This window comes from Mustelus asterias, unplaced genomic scaffold (genome assembly GCF_964213995.1).
Source record: "Mustelus asterias unplaced genomic scaffold, sMusAst1.hap1.1 HAP1_SCAFFOLD_3374, whole genome shotgun sequence".
Classification (NCBI taxonomy): Eukaryota; Metazoa; Chordata; class Chondrichthyes; order Carcharhiniformes; family Triakidae; genus Mustelus; species Mustelus asterias.
Window position 1 is genome coordinate 1 of NW_027593319.1, and position 17,500 is coordinate 17,500.

Below are 17,500 nucleotides of genomic sequence, written 5' to 3' on the forward strand. Positions count from 1 at the left end.
TACGCATCTCAGGACACTAAGGGGCAATTTTAGCATGGCCAATCAACCTAACCTGCACATCTTTGGACTGTGGGAGGAAACCGGAGGAAACCCACGCAGACACGAGGAGAATGTGCAAACTCCACACAGACAGTGACCCGAGCCGGGAATCGAACCCAGGTCCCTGGAGCTGTGAAGCAGCAGTGCTAACCACTGTGCCACCGTGCCGCCCACAGTGTTGTGGACAGTATTCGCCTCCTTATTTAAGGAAAAATGTAAATATGTTGTAAACAGTTCAGAGAAGGTTTTCCAGACTAATCCCAGGAATGGGCGGGTTGTCTGATGAGGAAAGGTTGGGAGAGGCTGGGCTTGTATCCGCTGGAGTTTAGAAGAGTAAGAGGCGACTCGATCCAAACCTTTCAGATCCTGAGGGGGTCTCGACAGGGCGGGTGTGGAGAGGATGTTTCCTCTTGTGGGAGAATCTGGAACTGGGGAAGGGGGGGGGGGCACTGTTTAAAAATAAGGAGCGGCCCATTTCAGACGGGGGAGAAATGTTTTCTCTCAGAGGGGTGGGGGGGGGGGGGGGGGGTGGGTGAGAGTCTCTGGAACTCTCTCCCTCAGAAGGCAGTGGGAGCAGAGTCTGAATGTTTCCAAGGCAGAGCGGGATAGATTCCCGATTAACGAGAGGGTGAAAGGTTATCGGGAGGTCGGCGGGAATGTGGAGTCGAGGTTGCAATCAGATCGTATCGAGTGGGGGAGCAGGGCTCGAGGGGCCGAGCGGCCTACTCCTGTTGATAATTAGTATTTGTTAATGCGTTAGTTACCTCCGCTGATGGGGTTTCTCATCAAAGCGAGGTTGCTGAGGTAGACATAATTCTCTCGCTCTAACCTGGGACACGGACAGTGGGGAAGGAGGGGGGGGGTCACTCGACAATAACTTGCAGCTCCAACGATTGAGGGGGTGGGGGCAGTCCTCACTCTCTCATCTCTCCACGCACCTCCGCAGCACCTCCGCAGCACCTCGCTTTCCTACAGCACCTTCAAACAAATATAACTTCCCCATTACCCTTCACCAGAACGATTGTCGAACCCGGATCAGGTGAGGGGACACGAGGGACAGGCGGTCGAAAGCTCAGAGGTTCTAAGGAGTGTCTTAAAGGAGGATAGAGAGAGAGAGAGAGAGCCAGAGTCAGAGTCAGAAGGAGAGGGAGTGAGAGAGGTTTAGGGAGGGAATTCCAAAGCTTAGGGCCCCCCTGACAGCTGAAGGCACGGCTGTCAATGGCGGAGCGATGGGAATCGGGCGCTGCTCGAGAGGCCAGAATCATAGGAACGCAGCGATCTCGGAGGATTGTAGGAGGTTACAGAGATAGGGAGCGAGGGAGTGAGGGAGGGATTTGAACAGGAGGATGAGGAATGTAGGGACTGGAGGAGGTTACAGAGATAGGGAGGGAGGGAGCGAGGGAGGGATTTGAACAGGAGGATGAGAATTGTAGGGACTGGAGGAGGTTACAGAGATAGGGAGGGAGGGAGCGAGGGAGGGATTTGAACAGGGGGATGAGGATTGTAGGGACTGGAGGAGGTTACAGAGATAGGGAGGGAGCGAGGGAGGGATTTGAACAGGGGGATGAGGATTGTAGGGACTGGAGGAGGTTACAGAGATAGGGAGGGAGGGGGCGAGGGAGGGATTTGAACAGGAGGATGAGAATTGTAGGAGCTGGAGGAGGTTACAGAGATAGGGAGGGAGCGAGGGAGGGATTTGAACAGGAGGATGAGGATTGTAGGGACTGGAGGAGGTTACAGAGATAGGGAGGGAGGGAGCGAGGGAGGGATTTGAACAGGAGGATGAGGATTGTAGGGGCTGGAGGAGGTTACAGAGATAGGGAGCGAGGGAGTGAGGGAGGGATTTGAACAGGAGGATGAGGATTGTAGGGAGCTGGAGGAGGTTACAGAGATAGGGAGGGAGGGAGCGAGGGAGGGATTTGAACAGGGGGATGAGGATTGTAGGGACTGGAGGAGGTTACAGAGATAGGGAGGGAGGGAGCGAGGGAGGGATTTGAACAGGAGGATGAGGATTGTAGGGGCTGGAGGAGGTTACAGAGATAGGGAGCGAGGGAGTGAGGGAGGGATTTGAACAGGAGGATGAGGATTGTAGGGACTGGAGGAGGTTACAGAGATAGGGAGGGAGCGAGGGAGGGATTTGAACAGGAGGATGAGAATTGTAGGGGCTGGAGGAGGTTACAGAGATAGGGAGGGAGGGAGGGATATGAACAGGAGGATGCGTGTTTCAGAGACAGCCTTTCCTTGATGGCGTGATGCAGATCTACTGGAGAAATCTCGGGCGATTCGCCAGGCCCGGGACGAGCGAACCTTCCACATCTTCTATCAGCTGCTGGTTGGCGCCGGCGAACACGTCAAGAGTGAGTATGCCTCTTGTCTTTGCAACAAGTAACTCCACAAAGACACGGCCTCCCCTTCCAATAGCAGCTCTGACTACCTCAGGACATCCCAAAGACACGGCCTCCTCTTCCAACATGTGGAGATGCCGGCGTTGGACTGGGGTAAACACAGTAAGAAGTCTCTCAACACCAGATTAAAGTCCAACTGGTTTATTTGGTCGCACAAGCCACAAGCTTTCGGAGAGCTGCCCCTTCATCAGGTGAGTGGGAGTTCTGTTCACAAACAGGGCACAAAGACACAAACTCAATTTATAAAATAATGGTTGGAATGCGAGTCTTTACAGGTAATCAAGTCTTTAAGGTACAGATAATGTGAGTGGAGAGAGGGTTAAGCGCAGGTTAAAAAGATGTGTATTGTCTCCAGACAGGACAGTTCGTGAGATTCTGCAGGCCCAGGCAAGTCGTGGGAGTTACAGGTAATGTGACATGAACCCAAGATCCTGGTTGAGGCCGTCCTCATGTGTGTGGAACTTGGCTATCAGTTTCTGCTCGGCGATTCTGCATTGTCGTGTGTCGTGAAGGCCGCCTTGGAGAACGCTTACCTGAAGATCAGATGCCGAATGCCCGTGACCGCTGAACTGTTCCCCCACAGGAAGAGAACACTCTTGCCTGGTGATTGTCGAACGGTGTTCATTCATTCATTGTCATAGCGTCTGCATGGTCTCCCCAATGTACCACGCCTCGGGATATCCTTTCCTGCAGCGTATCAGGTAGACAACGTTGGCCGAGTTGCAAGCGTATGTACCATGTACCTGGTGGATGGTGTTCTCACGTGAGATGATGGCATCCGTGTCGATGATCCGGCACGTCTTGCAGAGGTTGCTGTGGCAGCGTTGTGTGGTGCCCATCATATCGGGCAATAGGACCTTGTTCGAGAACCTCTCCGGCTATGTCGAGGGCATCCTGAAACCCATTGTACAAAGAACCCCCAGCTTTTGTTGCAACACTACGGACTTCCGACAGAAACTCAGCACACATGGAGCAGTTCAACCAGGAGCATTCCTCGTCACAATGGACGTCTCGGCACTCTACACCAGCATCCCCCACGATGATGGCATTGCTGCAACTGCCTCAGTACTCAGCGCCGACAACTGCCAATCTCCAGATGCAATTTTACAACTCATCCGCTTCATCCTGGACCACAATGTCTTCACCTTCAACAACCAGTTCTTCATCCAGACACACGGAACAGCCATGGGGACCAAATTTGCACCTCAATATACCAACATCTTCATGCACAGGTTCGAACAAGACTTCTTCACCGTACAGGACCTTCAACCAATGCTATACACTAGATACATCGAAGACATTTTCTTCCTTTGGACTCATGGTGAACAATCACTGAAACAACTATATGATGACATCAACAAGTTCCATCCCACCATCAGACTCACCATGGACTACTCTCCAGAATCGGTTGCATTCTTGGACACATGCATCTCCATCAAGGACGGTCACCTCAGCACCTCACTGGACCGCAAGCCCACGGATAACCTCACGATGCTCCACTTCTCCAGCTTCCACCCTAAACATGTTAAAGGAGCCATCCCCTACGGACAAGCCCTCCGTATACACAGGATCTGCTCGGATGAGGAGGATCGCAACAGACACCTCCAGACGCTGAAAGATGCCCTCATAAGAACAGGATATGGCGCTCGACTCATCAATCGACAGTTGTGACGCGCCACAGCGAAAAACCGCACCGACCTCCTCAGAAGACAAACACGAGACATGGCAGACAAAGTACCCTTCGTCGTCCAGTACTTCCCCGGAGCGGAGAAGCTACGACATCTTTTCCAGAGCCTTCAACATGTCATTGATGAAGACGAACATCTCGCCAAGGCCATTCCCACACCCCCACTTCTTGTCTTCAAACAACCGCACAACCTCAAACAGACCATTGTCCGCAGTGAACTGCCCAGCCTTCAGGAGAACAGTGACCACGGCACCACACAACCCTGCCACAGCAACCTCTGCAAGACGTGCCGGATCATCGACACGGATGCCATCATCTCACGTGAGAACACCATCCACCAGGTACACGGTACATACTCTTGCAACTCGGCCAACAGTGTCTACCTGATACGCTGCAGGAAAGGATGTCCCGAGGCATGGTACATTGGGGAGACCATGCAGACGCTGCGACAATGGATGAATGGACACCGCTTGACAATCACCAGGCAGGAGTGTTCTCTTCCTGTTGGGGAACACTTCAACGGTCACGGGCATTCAGCATCTGATCTTCGGGTAAGCGTTCTCCAAGGCAGCCTTCACGACACACGACAGCGCAGAGTCGCTGAGCAGAAACTGATAGCCAAGTTCCGCACACACGAGGACGGCCTCAACCGGGATATTGGGTTCATGTCACACTATCTGTAACCCCCACGACTTGCCTGGGCTTGCAAAATCTCACGAACTGTCCTGGCTGGAGACAATACGCATCTCTTTAACCTGTGCTTAACCCTCTCTCTACTCACATTGTCTGTACCTTTAAGACTTGATTACCTGTAAAGACTCACATTCCAACCATTATTTTGTAAATTGTGTTTGTGTCTGTATATGCCCTGTTTGTGAACAGAACTCCCACTGATGAAGGGGCAGCGCTCCGAAAGCTTATGGCTTGTGCTACCAAATAAACCTGTTGGACTTTAATCTGGTGTTGTGAGACTTCTTACTCCCTTTCCAACAGCAGCTCTAACTGCCTCAGGACATCCCAAAGACACGGCCTCCCTTTCCAACAGCTGCTCTGACTTCCTCAGTTCATCCTAAAGAGCTGCTAAACCATGTTCCAAAGCACTCTCGCCGAGGAACAGTGGCCATTTTGTCCAAACACTTTCCCAAATGCCCTCGCAGAGACACGGCAGCCATTTTGTGCGCAGCGCAATCCTGCCACGTGACGATAACTGGATCCAACGCCTCGGAGCACAGTGGGTGGAGAGATAAATGTCAACACACTCTTGTGGCGTGAGATTGTGAGGAAAAGTGGGGTTTTAAAAGACACAGTTTGCCCACCCATCGATCTCCTCTCTCCATTCTCCGTTCCTGTGCAATGGTGCTGAGAGGGGGCATGAGGAAGGGACTGAGGGGGAGGGAGGGATCAGTGAGGTGAGAGAGCTGGCGCGCTCCTTTCTCTGTCCCTCACACCCGTGCTCTACCTCTGCTCCACGCTTCTGCCCTGCAGATGCCAGAATGCCAAATTTCAGAAGGGGGTGTGGGATGAGGTTGACGTGACATTACCGCGGGCAAGGTGCCAGGAAACCTCTGTCCCTCGCACCTTGGTTTATTTCTGACCAATCAGCACCGTCCCTGATGCGGTGCCTCTGAAATTTGGCATTCTTCAATCTATCCTGATGGGTGCCAGAAGAAAAACTTCAGCAGTCCATACCTCCTCTCAGTAATACTCGGGCACCAGCTCCACCATTAAGTAATGTTGTCTCTTTTTATTTTCCCCTCCTTGTCCCTGCCTGTTCCTGCACGCCAGCCGATCTCCTGCTGGAGCAATTCCAAAATTACAAATTCATCTCCAACGGATACATCCCAATCCCGGGGCAACAGGATAAGGACAACTTCCACGAGACCCTGGAGGCCATGTCGATCATGGGCTTCTCTCACGATGAGATCTCCGGTAAGTGTCCAACCCACACACCCCCTCGAACCTGTTACACAGGAACAGGAGGAGGCCATTCAGCCCCTCGAGCCTGTTACACAGGAACAGGAGGAGGCCATTCAGCCCCTCGAGTCTGTTACACAGGAACAGGAGGAGGCCATTCAGCCCCTCGAACCTGTTACACAGGAACAGGAGGAGGCCATTCAGCCCCTCGAGTCTGTTACACAGGAACAGGAGGAGACCCATACACCCCCTCGAACCTGTTACACAGGAACAGGAGGAGGCCATTCAGCCCCTCGAGCCTGTTACACAGGAACAGGAGGAGGCCATTCGGCCCCTCGAGCCTGTTACACAGGAACAGGAGGAGGCCATTCAGCCCCTCGAACCTGTTACACAGGAACAGGAGGAGGCCATTCAGCCCCTCGAGCCTGTTACACAGGAACAGGAGGAGGGCCATTCAGCCCCTCGAGCCTGTTACACAGGAACAGGAGGAGGCCATTCAGCCCCTCGAGCCTGTTACACAGGAACAGGAGGAGGCCATTCAGCCCCTCGAGCCTGTTACACAGGAACAGGAGGAGGCTATTCAGCCCCTCGAGCCTGTTACACAGGAACAGGAGGAGGCTATTCAGCCCCTCGAGCCTGTGACTATTCGATCTGTACTCAGCATATCTATTATTACCTGCCTGCCATGTTCTGATCTGCGTGTCTCTTTTCCCTGAAGCAATGCTGCGTTTGGTTTCCGCCGTGATGCAGTTTGGGAACATCACCTTTAAGAAGGAGAGGAACACAGACCAAGCCTCCATGCCTGAGGACACAGGTAGCTGCATTCAGGCCCCTTCAGGGACAGCCTCCCCTTGCACCCCATTCCGGGAGTTTGAGGCCTCTCCCAGCCCCTTTGTCCCACACCCTGAGGCACACTACCTCCGCTCATCGACTGCTGAAACACTTGGCCCGTGTCTCTGTGCGCTTTAGGCCCAAGCTGTTATGATGCTGTGTCTCTCCACTCCGACCTCCCACCCTCTGTGAACTACAGCACATCCCAAACTATCCTGCTCCTGTACCTTAATCCCATTCCCACCCACCCCATCCCTGTGCTCGCTGACCGACCCTCGCTCCCAGTCCAACAGCCATTCCATTCTCAAATCTTCAACATCCTGCTCAAATCGCTCACTCACTCCCCCTCCTCTGTCCTCCTCCGATCATCTGCTCTCTCTCCCGCCCGCCCTTCCTCCCGCCCGCCCTTGCTCCCTCCCGCCCGCCCTTGCTCCCTCCCGCCCGCCCTTGCTCCCTCCCGCCCGCCCTTCCTCCCGCTACCTGCGTCCTGCTTGGCCACCCCAGAGCAGCAATTCTGGTGATCTCTGGGCTGTGCTAACCTGCCCTGTCTGCCTTTATGTTGTAGAGTTCAGCAGGCGGCTGTTCCATTCGGGTCTCTGTCTGCGAAAGTCCCCATTGTCACCGGGGTCAGCCCCCCTCATGCCTCCCGTCACTCACTCTCCTCTTTTCTTCCCCGTTGTCGCCTGGTCCGAGCAGCCGCCCAGAAGCTGTGCCACCTCTTGGGGCTCAACGTGACGGACTTCACCCGCGCCATCCTCTCGCCACGCATCAAGGTTGGACGGGACTACGTGCAAAAGGCGCAGACCAAGGAGCAGGTGAGAGAGCACTGCACTGTCAGAGGTAGATGTATATAGTCTAGGATTCATGTTCCCCAAGACATGTGCAGTTGATCTCTGACTGACCATTCCATTTCCTGCCTCTTCCCCCCCCACCCCTCAGGCAGACTTTGCCATCGAAGCTCTCGCCAAAGCCTCATATGAGCGGCTGTTCCGTTGGCTTGTACACCGTATCAACAAGGCACTCGATCGAACAAAGAGACAGGGAGCATCCTTCATCGGAATCCTGGACATTGCTGGCTTTGAGATTTTCCAGGTACTTCTGCCAGCACTTATACAGGGTGTGCTCAGCAGGATGAGATATTAAAGGGTGCGGGGAGTGGGATTAGAGTGGGTGGGATATTAAAGGGTGAGGGGGAGAGTGGGATTAGACTGGGTGGGATATTAAAGGTTGCAGGGAGAGAGGGGGAGAGTGGGATTAGACTGGGTGGGATATTGAAGGATGTAGGGAGAGAGGTGGAGAGTGGGATTAGACTGGGTGGGATATTAAAGGGTGTGGGGAGTGAGGGGGATATTGGGATGAGACTTGGTGGGATATTAAAGGGTGCGGGGAGTGAGGGGGAGAGTAGGATTAGTCTGGGTGGGATATTAAAGGGTGCGGGGAGTGAGGGGGATATTGGGATGAGACTGGGTGGGATATTAAAGGGTGCGGGGAGTGAGGGGGAGAGTGGGATTAGACTGGGTGGGATATTAAAGGGTGCGGGGAGTGAGGGGGATATTGGGATGAGACTGGGTGGGATATTAAAGGGTGCGGGGAGTGAGGGGGAGAGTAGGATTAGTCTGGGTGGGATATTAAAGGGTGCGGGGAGTTAGGGGGAGTGGGATTAGACTGGGTGGAATATTAAAGGGTGCAGGGAGTGAGGGGGAGAGTGAGATTAGACTGGGTGGGATATTAAAGGGTGTGGGGAGTGAGTGGGGGAGAGTGGGATTAGACTGGGTGGGATATTAAAGGGTGCGGGGAGTGAGTGGGGGAGAGTGAGATTAGACTGGGTGGGATATTAAAGGGTGTGGGGAGTGGGGTTAGACTGGGTGGGATATTACAGGGTGAGGGGGAGAGTGGGATTAGACTGGGTGGGATATTAAAGGGTGCGGGGAGCGCGGGGGGAGAGTGGGATTAGACTAGGTGGGATATTAAAGGGTGTGGGGAGTGAGGGGGAGAGTGGGTTCAGACTGGGTGGGTTATTAAAGGATGCGGGGAGTGAGGGGGAGAGTGGGATTAGACTGGGTGGAATATTAAAGGGTGCAGGGAGTGAGGGGGAGAGTGGGATTAGACTGGGTGGGATATAAAAGGGTGCAGGGGGTGAGGGGGCGAGTGGGATTAGACTGGGTGGGATATTAAAGCGTGTGGGGAGTGAGGGGAGAGTGGGATTAGACTGGGTGGGATATTGAAGGGTGCGGGGAGTGAGGGGGAGAGTGGGATTAGACTGGGTGGGATATTAAAGGGTGCGGGGAGTGAGGGGGAGAGTGGGATTAGACTGGGTGGGATATTAAAGGGTGCGGGGAGTGGGATTAGACTGGGTGGGATATTGAAGGGTGCGGAGAGTGAGGGGGAGAGTGGGATTAGACTGGGTGGGATATTGAAGGGTGCGGGGAGTGAGGGGGAGAGTGGGATTAGACTGGGTGGGATATTAAAGGGTGTGGGGAGTGAGGGGAGAGTGGGATTAGACTGGGTGGGATATTAAAGGGTGCGGGGAGTGAGTTGGGGAGAGTGGGATTAGACTGGGTGGGATATTGAAGGGTGCGGGGAGTGAGGGGGAGAGTGGGATTAGACTGGGTGGGATATTAAAGGGTGCGGGGAGTGAGTGGGGGAGAGTGGGATTAGACTGGGTGGGATATTGAAGGGTGCGGGGAGTGAGGGGGAGAGTGGGATTAGACTGGGTGGGATATTAAAGGGTGCGGGGAGTGAGGGGGAGAGTGGGATTAGACTGGGTGGGATATTGAAGGGTGCGGGAGTGAGGGGGAGAGTGGGATTAGACTGGGTGGGATATTAAAGGGTGTGGGGAGTGAGGGGAGAGTGGGATTAGACTGGGTGGGATATTAAAGGGTGCGGGGAGTGAGTGGGGGAGAGTGGGATTAGACTGGGTGGGATATTGAAGGGTGCGGGGAGTGAGGGGGAGAGTGGGATTAGACTGGGTGGGATATTAAAGGGTGCAGGGAGTGAGGGGGAGAGTGGGATTAGACTGGGTGGGATATTAAAGGGTGCGGGGAGTGAGGGGGAGAGTGGGATTAGACTGGGTGGGATATTGAAGGGTGCGGGGAGTGAGGGGGAGAGTGGGATTAGACTGGGTGGGATATTAAAGGGTGCGGGGAGTGAGGGGGAGAGTGGGATTAGACTGGGTGGGATATTACAGGGTGTGGGGAGTGAGGGGAGAGTGGGATTAGACTGGGTGGGATATTAAAGGGTGCGGGGAGTGAGTGGGGGAGAGTGGGATTAGACTGGGTGGGATATTAAAGGCTGCGGGGGGAGAGTGGGATTAGACTGGGTGGGATATTAAAGGGTGAAGGGGAGTGAGGGGGAGAGTGGGATTAGACTGGGTGCGATATTAAAGTGTGAAGGGGAGTGAGGGAGAGAGTGGGATTAGACTGGGTGGGATATTAAAGGGTGAGGGGGAGAGTGGGATTAGACTGGGTGGGATATTAAAGGGTGCGGGGAGTGAGGGGGGAGAGTGGGATTAGACTGGGTGGGATATTAAAGGGTGCGGGGAGTGAGGGGGAGAGTGGGATTAGACTGGGTGGGATATTAAAGGGTGCGGGGAGTGAGGGGGGAGAGTGGGATTAGACTGGGTGGGATATTAAAGGGTGCGGGGAGTGAGGGGGGAGAGTGGGATTAGACTGGGTGGGATATTAAAGCATGTGGGGACCTTCTGAGCATCGGTTGACAGTTCTGTGTGCTTTGTTTCCTGGGAATTCTGGAATCTGATGAGTTGATGTCTCGTGTCCTGTCTCCTCCACCCCACCCCCCGCTCCCCTGCACCCGCCTCTCTTCCCGTCCCACAGTTGAACTCCTTCGAGCAGTTGTGCATCAACTACACAAATGAGAAACTGCAGCAGCTATTTAACCACACCATGTTCGTACTGGAGCAGGAGGAATACCAGAGGGAGGGCATTGAGTGGAATTTCATTGACTTTGGCTTGGACCTGCAACCCTGTATCGACCTCATCGAGCGACCTGTGAGTAGCAGTGTGTCCCAATGCCCTCGTGTCACTTGTCTGCTCAACTCTTCCTCAGGCATGTGAGCCTCGCTGGCCAGACCCAGCATTTATTACCCATCTTTCATTGCCCCTCGAGAAGGGGGTGGGTGAGCCGCCATCTTGAACCCGCTGCAGTGTCATGTGGTGTAGGTACACCCACAGTGCTGTTAGGGAGGGAGTTCCAGGGTTATTATTGGATATCAGTCAGTCCGTGTGGTGTAGGTACACCCACAATGCTGTTAGGGAGGGAGTTCCAGGATTATTATTGGATATCAGTCAGTCCGTGTGGTGTAGGTACACCCATAGTGCTGTTAGGGAGGGAGTTCCAGGATTATTATTGGATATCAGTCAGTCCGTGTGGTGTAGGTACACCCACAGTGCTGTTAGGGAGGGAGTTCCAGGATTGTTATGGACATCAGTCAGTCCGTGTGGTGTAGGTACACCCGCAGTGCTGTTAGCGAGGGAGTTCCAGGATTGTTATTGGACATCAGTCAGTCCCGTGTGTGTAGGTACACCCACTGTGCTGTTAGGGAGGGAGTTCCAGGATTGTTATTGGACATCAGTCAATCCATGTGGTGTAGGTACACCCACAGTGCTGTTCGGGAGGGAGTTCCAGGATTTTGACCCCAGTGACAGTGAAGGAACAGCCGATATATTTCCGAGTCAGGATGGTGTGTGTGGTGCTTGGAGGTGGCGGAGGGGAGCCAGGGGGAACTTGCAGGTGGTGATATTTCCCGTGAATCTGCTCATTTTGGAAGTTTGGAAGTCGAAGGAGCCTTGGTGAGTCGCTGCAGTGCATCTTGTAGATGGTACACACGGCTGCCTCTGTGCGTCGGTGGTGGAGGGAGTGAGTGTTGAAGGTGGGGGTTAGTGTGTCGATCGAGCGGGGGCTGCTTTGTCCTGGATGGTGTCGAGCTTCTCGAGTGTTGTTGGAGCCGCAGTCATCCAGGCAAGTGGAGAGTATTCCATCCCACTCCTGACTTGTGTCCTTGTCAATGGTGGACAGGCTTTGGGGGGGAGTCAGGAGGTGAGTTACTCTCGGCAGGATTCCCAGCCTCTGACCTGCTCTGGGAGCCACAGTATTTATATGGCTGGGTCTGGTTCAGTGTCTGGTCAATGGTCACCCCCAGGATGTTGATGGTAGGGGGATTCAGCGATGGGAATGCCATTGAATGCCAAGGGGGAGATGGTTAGATCCTCTCTTGTCAGTTGTGGTCATTGCCTGGCACTTGTGTTAGGGTCCTTCACCAGCATTGCAAATTACTTTAGGAAGCCAGACGAGACCCCCACAGTTTTTCTGTTATGAGTCATTGAATCCTAGAATAGGGATAAATGTGAGGACAGAATTCTTTGCTCCTGGGGTCATTCTGCTGACAGATTCGGGATTTTATCAGAACAACCTTTATTCAATAACAGTTTAAATATGACTTTAACTAATGAAGCAGCTTAACTATTACCTGTTAATGAATGAAAAGAAACAACTTTTAACTTTTTCTATTTAGTTCCAAATAAGCAACATTCCTCTTTCAGACTTAAACACTGCTTTAAATACTGTTAGCAACCATAAATATACTTGCTATAAAGTCATGTACAGTCTCAAAGCTTTCAGAGAGATTTTGATTTTCAGAGCAGTTTGTAAACCTCCGTCTGTAAACAAATCCCAGCCGGAACTGAAAGTTGTTTCTCTGCTCCAAACTATCTCCTCCCATGAACCACATTACCACATGGCTCTGTCAATCAACCTCATCAAAAACCCCAGGGGAAATCTCCATCTGTAAACAAAAGTCAGTTAGCTCTCTCCTACATGGCTTACCTGAGTAATTATCCTGCTCTCCCAGCATCTGAGTTGCATTCCTGCCACACTTACCAACTGCCTGCACAACATAGCTGAATTTTAAAACAGTCCCCTTAAACAGAAAATAACAACTCATATCATCAGACTTGTGTGTGCCACTTGTCAGCCCGAGCCTGGATATTGTCCAGGACTTGCTGGATTTGGACACGGACTGTTTCAGTATCTGAGGAGTTGCGAATGGTGCTGAACATTGTGCAATCATCGGTGAACATCCCCACTTCTGACTTTTTGATGGAGGGAAGGTCATTGATGAAGCAGCAACATGGTTGGGTCTGGGACATGAGCCTGAGGGACTCCTGCTGAGATGTCCTGGAGCTGAGATGATTGACCTCCAACCAGCAAAACCATCTTGCTTTGTGCCAGGTACGCTGATGCCCATTGATTCAGGTTTTGCTGGGGCTCCTTGATGCCACACTCGGTTGAATGCAGCCTTGATGTCAAGGGCAGTCACTCTCACCTCACCTCTGGAGATCAGCTCTTCTGTCCATGTTTGAACCAAGGCTGTAACGAGGTCAGGAGCTGAGTGACCCTGGCGAAACCCAAACTGGGCGTCACTGGGCAGGTTATTGCTGGGTAAGAGCCGCTCGGTAGCGCCGCGGCCAGTCACTCTGACCACACATCGCCTTCCCTCTGCAACTGCGTTAACTCCGCTTTTCCTTCCTGGCCAACCACAGGCGAACACGCCGGGAATCCTGGCCCTCCTGGACGAGGAATGCTGGTTCCCGAAGGCGACAGACAAGACGTTTGTGGAGAAACTGATCCAGGAGCAGGGCACTCACCCCAAGTTCCAGAAGGTCCGGCAGCTCAAAGACAAGGCAGATTTCTGCGTCATTCACTACGCTGGCAGAGTGAGTGGAACTGGGGAAGGGGAGAGTGCAGCTGCCCCCCCCCTCGCTGCCCCCTCCCCTCGCTGCCCCCTCCCCTCGCCGCCCCCTCCCCTCGCCGCCCCCTCCCCTCGCCGCCCCCTCCCCTCGCCGCCCCCACCCCCCCCCTCTCCGGCCCCCTCCCTCTCCCCCTCCCCTCGCGGCTCCCGGCCCCCCCCCACCTCCTGCCCCTGCCCCCCCTCCCCCGGCCACCCCCCCCCCCCCTCCCCCGGCCGCCCCCCCCCCCCCCCCGCCCCCCCCCCCGGCCGCCCCCCCCCCTCCCCTCCCCCGGCCGCCCCCCCCCCACCCTCCCCCGGCCACCCCTCCCTCCCCCGGCCCTCCCCCCCGCCCCCTCCCCCACCCTCCCCCAGCCCCCCCCCCCTCCCCCAGCCCCTCCCCCGCCCCCCCACTCCCCTGGCCCCCCGTACCCCCCCCCCCCCCCGCCTCCACCGGCCTCCCCCCTCCCTCTCTCTCCGTCCCCCCCCTCCCTCTCTCTCCGGCCCCCCCCCCTCCCTCTCTCTCCGGCCCCCCCCTCCCTCTCTCTCCAGCCCCCCCCTCCCTCTCTCTCCGGCCCCCCCCCCCTCCCTCTCTCTCCGGCCCCCCCCCTCCCTCTCTCTCCGGCCCCCCCCCCCCTCCCTCTCTCTCCGGCCCCCCCCCCCCTCTCTCTCCGGCCCCCCCCCTCCCTCTCTCTCCGGCACCCCCCCCCTCCCTCTCTCTCCGCACCCCCCCCTCCCTCTGGCCCCCCCCCCCTCTCTCTGGCCCCCCCCCTCCCTCTCTCTCTCCGCCCCCCCCCCTCCCTCTCTCTCCGCCCCCCCCCCCTCCCTCTCTCTCGGGCCCCCCCCCCTCCCTCTCTCTCCGGCCCCCCCCTCCCTCTCTCTCCGGCCCCCCCCTCCCTCTCTCTCCGGCCCCCCCCTCCCTCTCTCTCCGGCCCCCCCCTCCCTCTCTCTCCGGCTCCCCCCCCCTCTCTCTCCGGCCCCCCTCCCTCTCTCTCTGTGTACCCTCTCCTCACACTGACGCTGTCTGTGTGTGTGTGTGTTCAGGTTGATTATAAAGCTGACGAGTGGTTGATGAAGAACATGGACCCGCTGAATGACAATGTGGCGACTCTGCTCCATCAATCTACCGACCGCTTTGTGGCTGAGCTGTGGAAAGATGGTAAGGAGCACACACACAATCGTACAGCCATCTCTCTCCCCACCCCAGGTAAGGAGCACACACACAATCGTACAGCCATCTCTCTCCCCACCCCAGCCTTCCCCCATTCCCGCACCCCCCCACCCCGTCTCTCTCTGCCTCACTCTCGCACACTCCCTGTCTCTATCTCACACTCTCTCTCTCACACACACACTGTCTCTCACACACACACTCCCTCTCTCACACTCCCTCTCTCACACTCCCTCTCTCACACTCCCTCTCTCACACTCCCTCTCTCACACTCCCTCTCTCACACACACTCTCTCACACACACTCTCTCACACACACTCTCTCACACACACACTCTCTCTCACACACTCTCTCTCACACACACACACACACACACACACTCTCTCTCACTCTCTCTCACTCTCACACGCACTCTGTCTCACACGCACTCTGTCTCACACGCACTCTCTCTCACACGCACTCTCTCTCACACGCACTCTCTCTCACACGCACTCTCTCACACGCACTCTCTCACACGCACTCTCTCACACGCACTCTCTCACACGCACTCTCTCACACGCACACTCTCTCACACGCACACTCTCTCACACGCACTCTCTCTCACACGCACTCTCTCTCACACGCACTCTCTCTCACACGCACTCTCTCTCACACGCACTCTCTCTCACACGCACTCTCTCTCACACGCACTCTCTCTCACACGCACTCTCTCTCACACGCACTCTCTCTCACACGCACTCTCTCTCTCACGCACTCTCTCTCACACGCACTCTCTCTCACACGCACTCTCTCTCACACGCACTCTCTCTCACACGCACTCTCTCACACGCACTCTCTCTCACACGCACTCTCTCTCACACGCACTCTCTCTCACACGCACTCTCTCTCACACGCACTCTCTCTCACACGCACTCTCTCACACGCACTCTCTCTCACACGCACTCTCTCTCACACGCACTCTCTCTCACACGCACTCTCTCTCACACGCACTCTCTCTCACACGCACTCTCTCTCACACGCACTCTCTCTCACACGCACTCTCTCTCACACGCACTCTCTCTCACACGCACTCTCTCTCACACGCACTCTCTCTCACACGCACTCTCTCTCACACGCACTCTCTCTCACACGCACTCTCTCTCACACGCACTCTCTCTCACACGCACTCTCTCTCACACGCACTCTCTCTCACACGCACTCTCTCTCACACGCACTCTCTCTCACACGCACTCTCTCTCACACGCACTCTCTCTCACACGCACTCTCTCTCACACGCACTCTCTCTCACACGCACTCTCTCTCACACGCACTCTCTCTCACACGCACTCTCTCTCACACGCACTCTCTCTCACACGCACTCTCTCTCACACGCACTCTCTCTCACACGCACTCTCTCTCACACGCACTCTCTCTCACACGCACTCTCTCTCACACGCACTCTCTCTCACACGCACTCTCTCTCACACGCACTCTCTCTCACACGCACTCTCTCTCACACGCACTCTCTCTCACACGCACTCTCTCTCACACGCACTCTCTCTCACACGCACTCTCTCTCACACGCACTCTCTCTCACACGCACTCTCTCTCACACGCACTCTCTCTCACACGCACTCTCTCTCACACGCACTCTCTCTCACACGCACTCTCTCTCACACATAAGAACATAAGAACATAAGAAATAGGAGCAGGAGTAGGCCATCTAGCCCCTCGAGCCTGCCCCGCCATTCAATAAGATCATGGCTGATCTGACGTGGATCAGTACCACTTACCCGCCTGATCCCCATAACCCTTATTTCCCTTACCGATCAGGAATCCATCCATCCGCGCTTTAAACATATTCAGCGAGGTAGCCTCCACCACCTCAGTGGGCAGAGAATTCCAGAGATTCACCACCCTCTGGGAGAAGAAGTTCCTCCTCAACTCTGTCTTAAACCGACCCCCCTTTATTTTGAGGCTGTGTCCTCTAGTTTTAACTTCCTTACTAAGTGGAAAGAATCTCTCCGCCTCCACCCTATCCAGCCCCCGCATTATCTTATAAGTCTCCATAAGATCCCCCCTCATCCTTCTAAACTCCAACGAGTACAAACCCAATCTCCTCAGCCTCTCCTCATAATCCAAACCCCTCATCTCCGGTATCAACCTGGTGAACCTTCTCTGCACTCCCTCCAACGCCAATATATCCTTCCTCATATAAGGGGACCAATACTGCACACAGTATTCCAGCTGCGGCCTCACCAATGCCCTGTACAGGTGCATCAAGACATCCCTGCTTTTATATTCTATCCCCCTCGCAATATAGGCCAACATCCCATTTGCCTTCTTGATCACCTGTTGTACCAGCAGACTGGGCTTTTGCGTCTCATGCACAAGGACCCCCAGGTCCCTTTGCACGGTAGCATGTTTTAATTTGTTTCCATTGAGATAGTAATCCCATTTGTTATTATTTCCTCCAAAGTGTATAACCTCGCATTTCTCAACGTTATACTCCATTTGCCATATCCGCACCCACTCACTCAGCCTGTCCAAATCTCTCTGCAGATCTTCTCCGTCCTCCACACGATTCACTTTTCCACTTATCTTTGTGTCGTCTGCAAACTTCGTTACCCTACACTCCGTCCCCTCCTTCAGATCATCTATATAAATGGTAAACAGTTGCGGCCCGAGTACCGATCCCTGCGGCACGCCACTAGTTACCTTCCTCCAACCGGAAA

The 17,500-nt window shown here is 54.8% G+C and overlaps 1 protein-coding gene across 1 annotated transcript in view; it reads left to right on the forward strand.

Moving 5' to 3' along the window:
• Window positions 1-2,297: 2,297 nt before the first annotated feature.
• Window positions 2,298-17,500, forward strand: part of LOC144490500 (myosin-10-like) — a gene marked incomplete at both ends in the record, with an annotated part of 28,178 nt that continues 12,975 nt past the window's right edge. Inside the window, 8 exons of the mRNA XM_078208242.1 lie at window positions 2,298-2,396; window positions 5,917-6,060; window positions 6,764-6,859; window positions 7,573-7,691; window positions 7,816-7,968; window positions 10,710-10,883; window positions 13,434-13,607; window positions 14,663-14,777. Coding sequence (XP_078064368.1) covers window positions 2,298-2,396; window positions 5,917-6,060; window positions 6,764-6,859; window positions 7,573-7,691; window positions 7,816-7,968; window positions 10,710-10,883; window positions 13,434-13,607; window positions 14,663-14,777 — 1,074 coding nt within the window. The remainder of the gene's footprint in view (window positions 2,397-5,916; window positions 6,061-6,763; window positions 6,860-7,572; window positions 7,692-7,815; window positions 7,969-10,709; window positions 10,884-13,433; window positions 13,608-14,662; window positions 14,778-17,500) is intronic.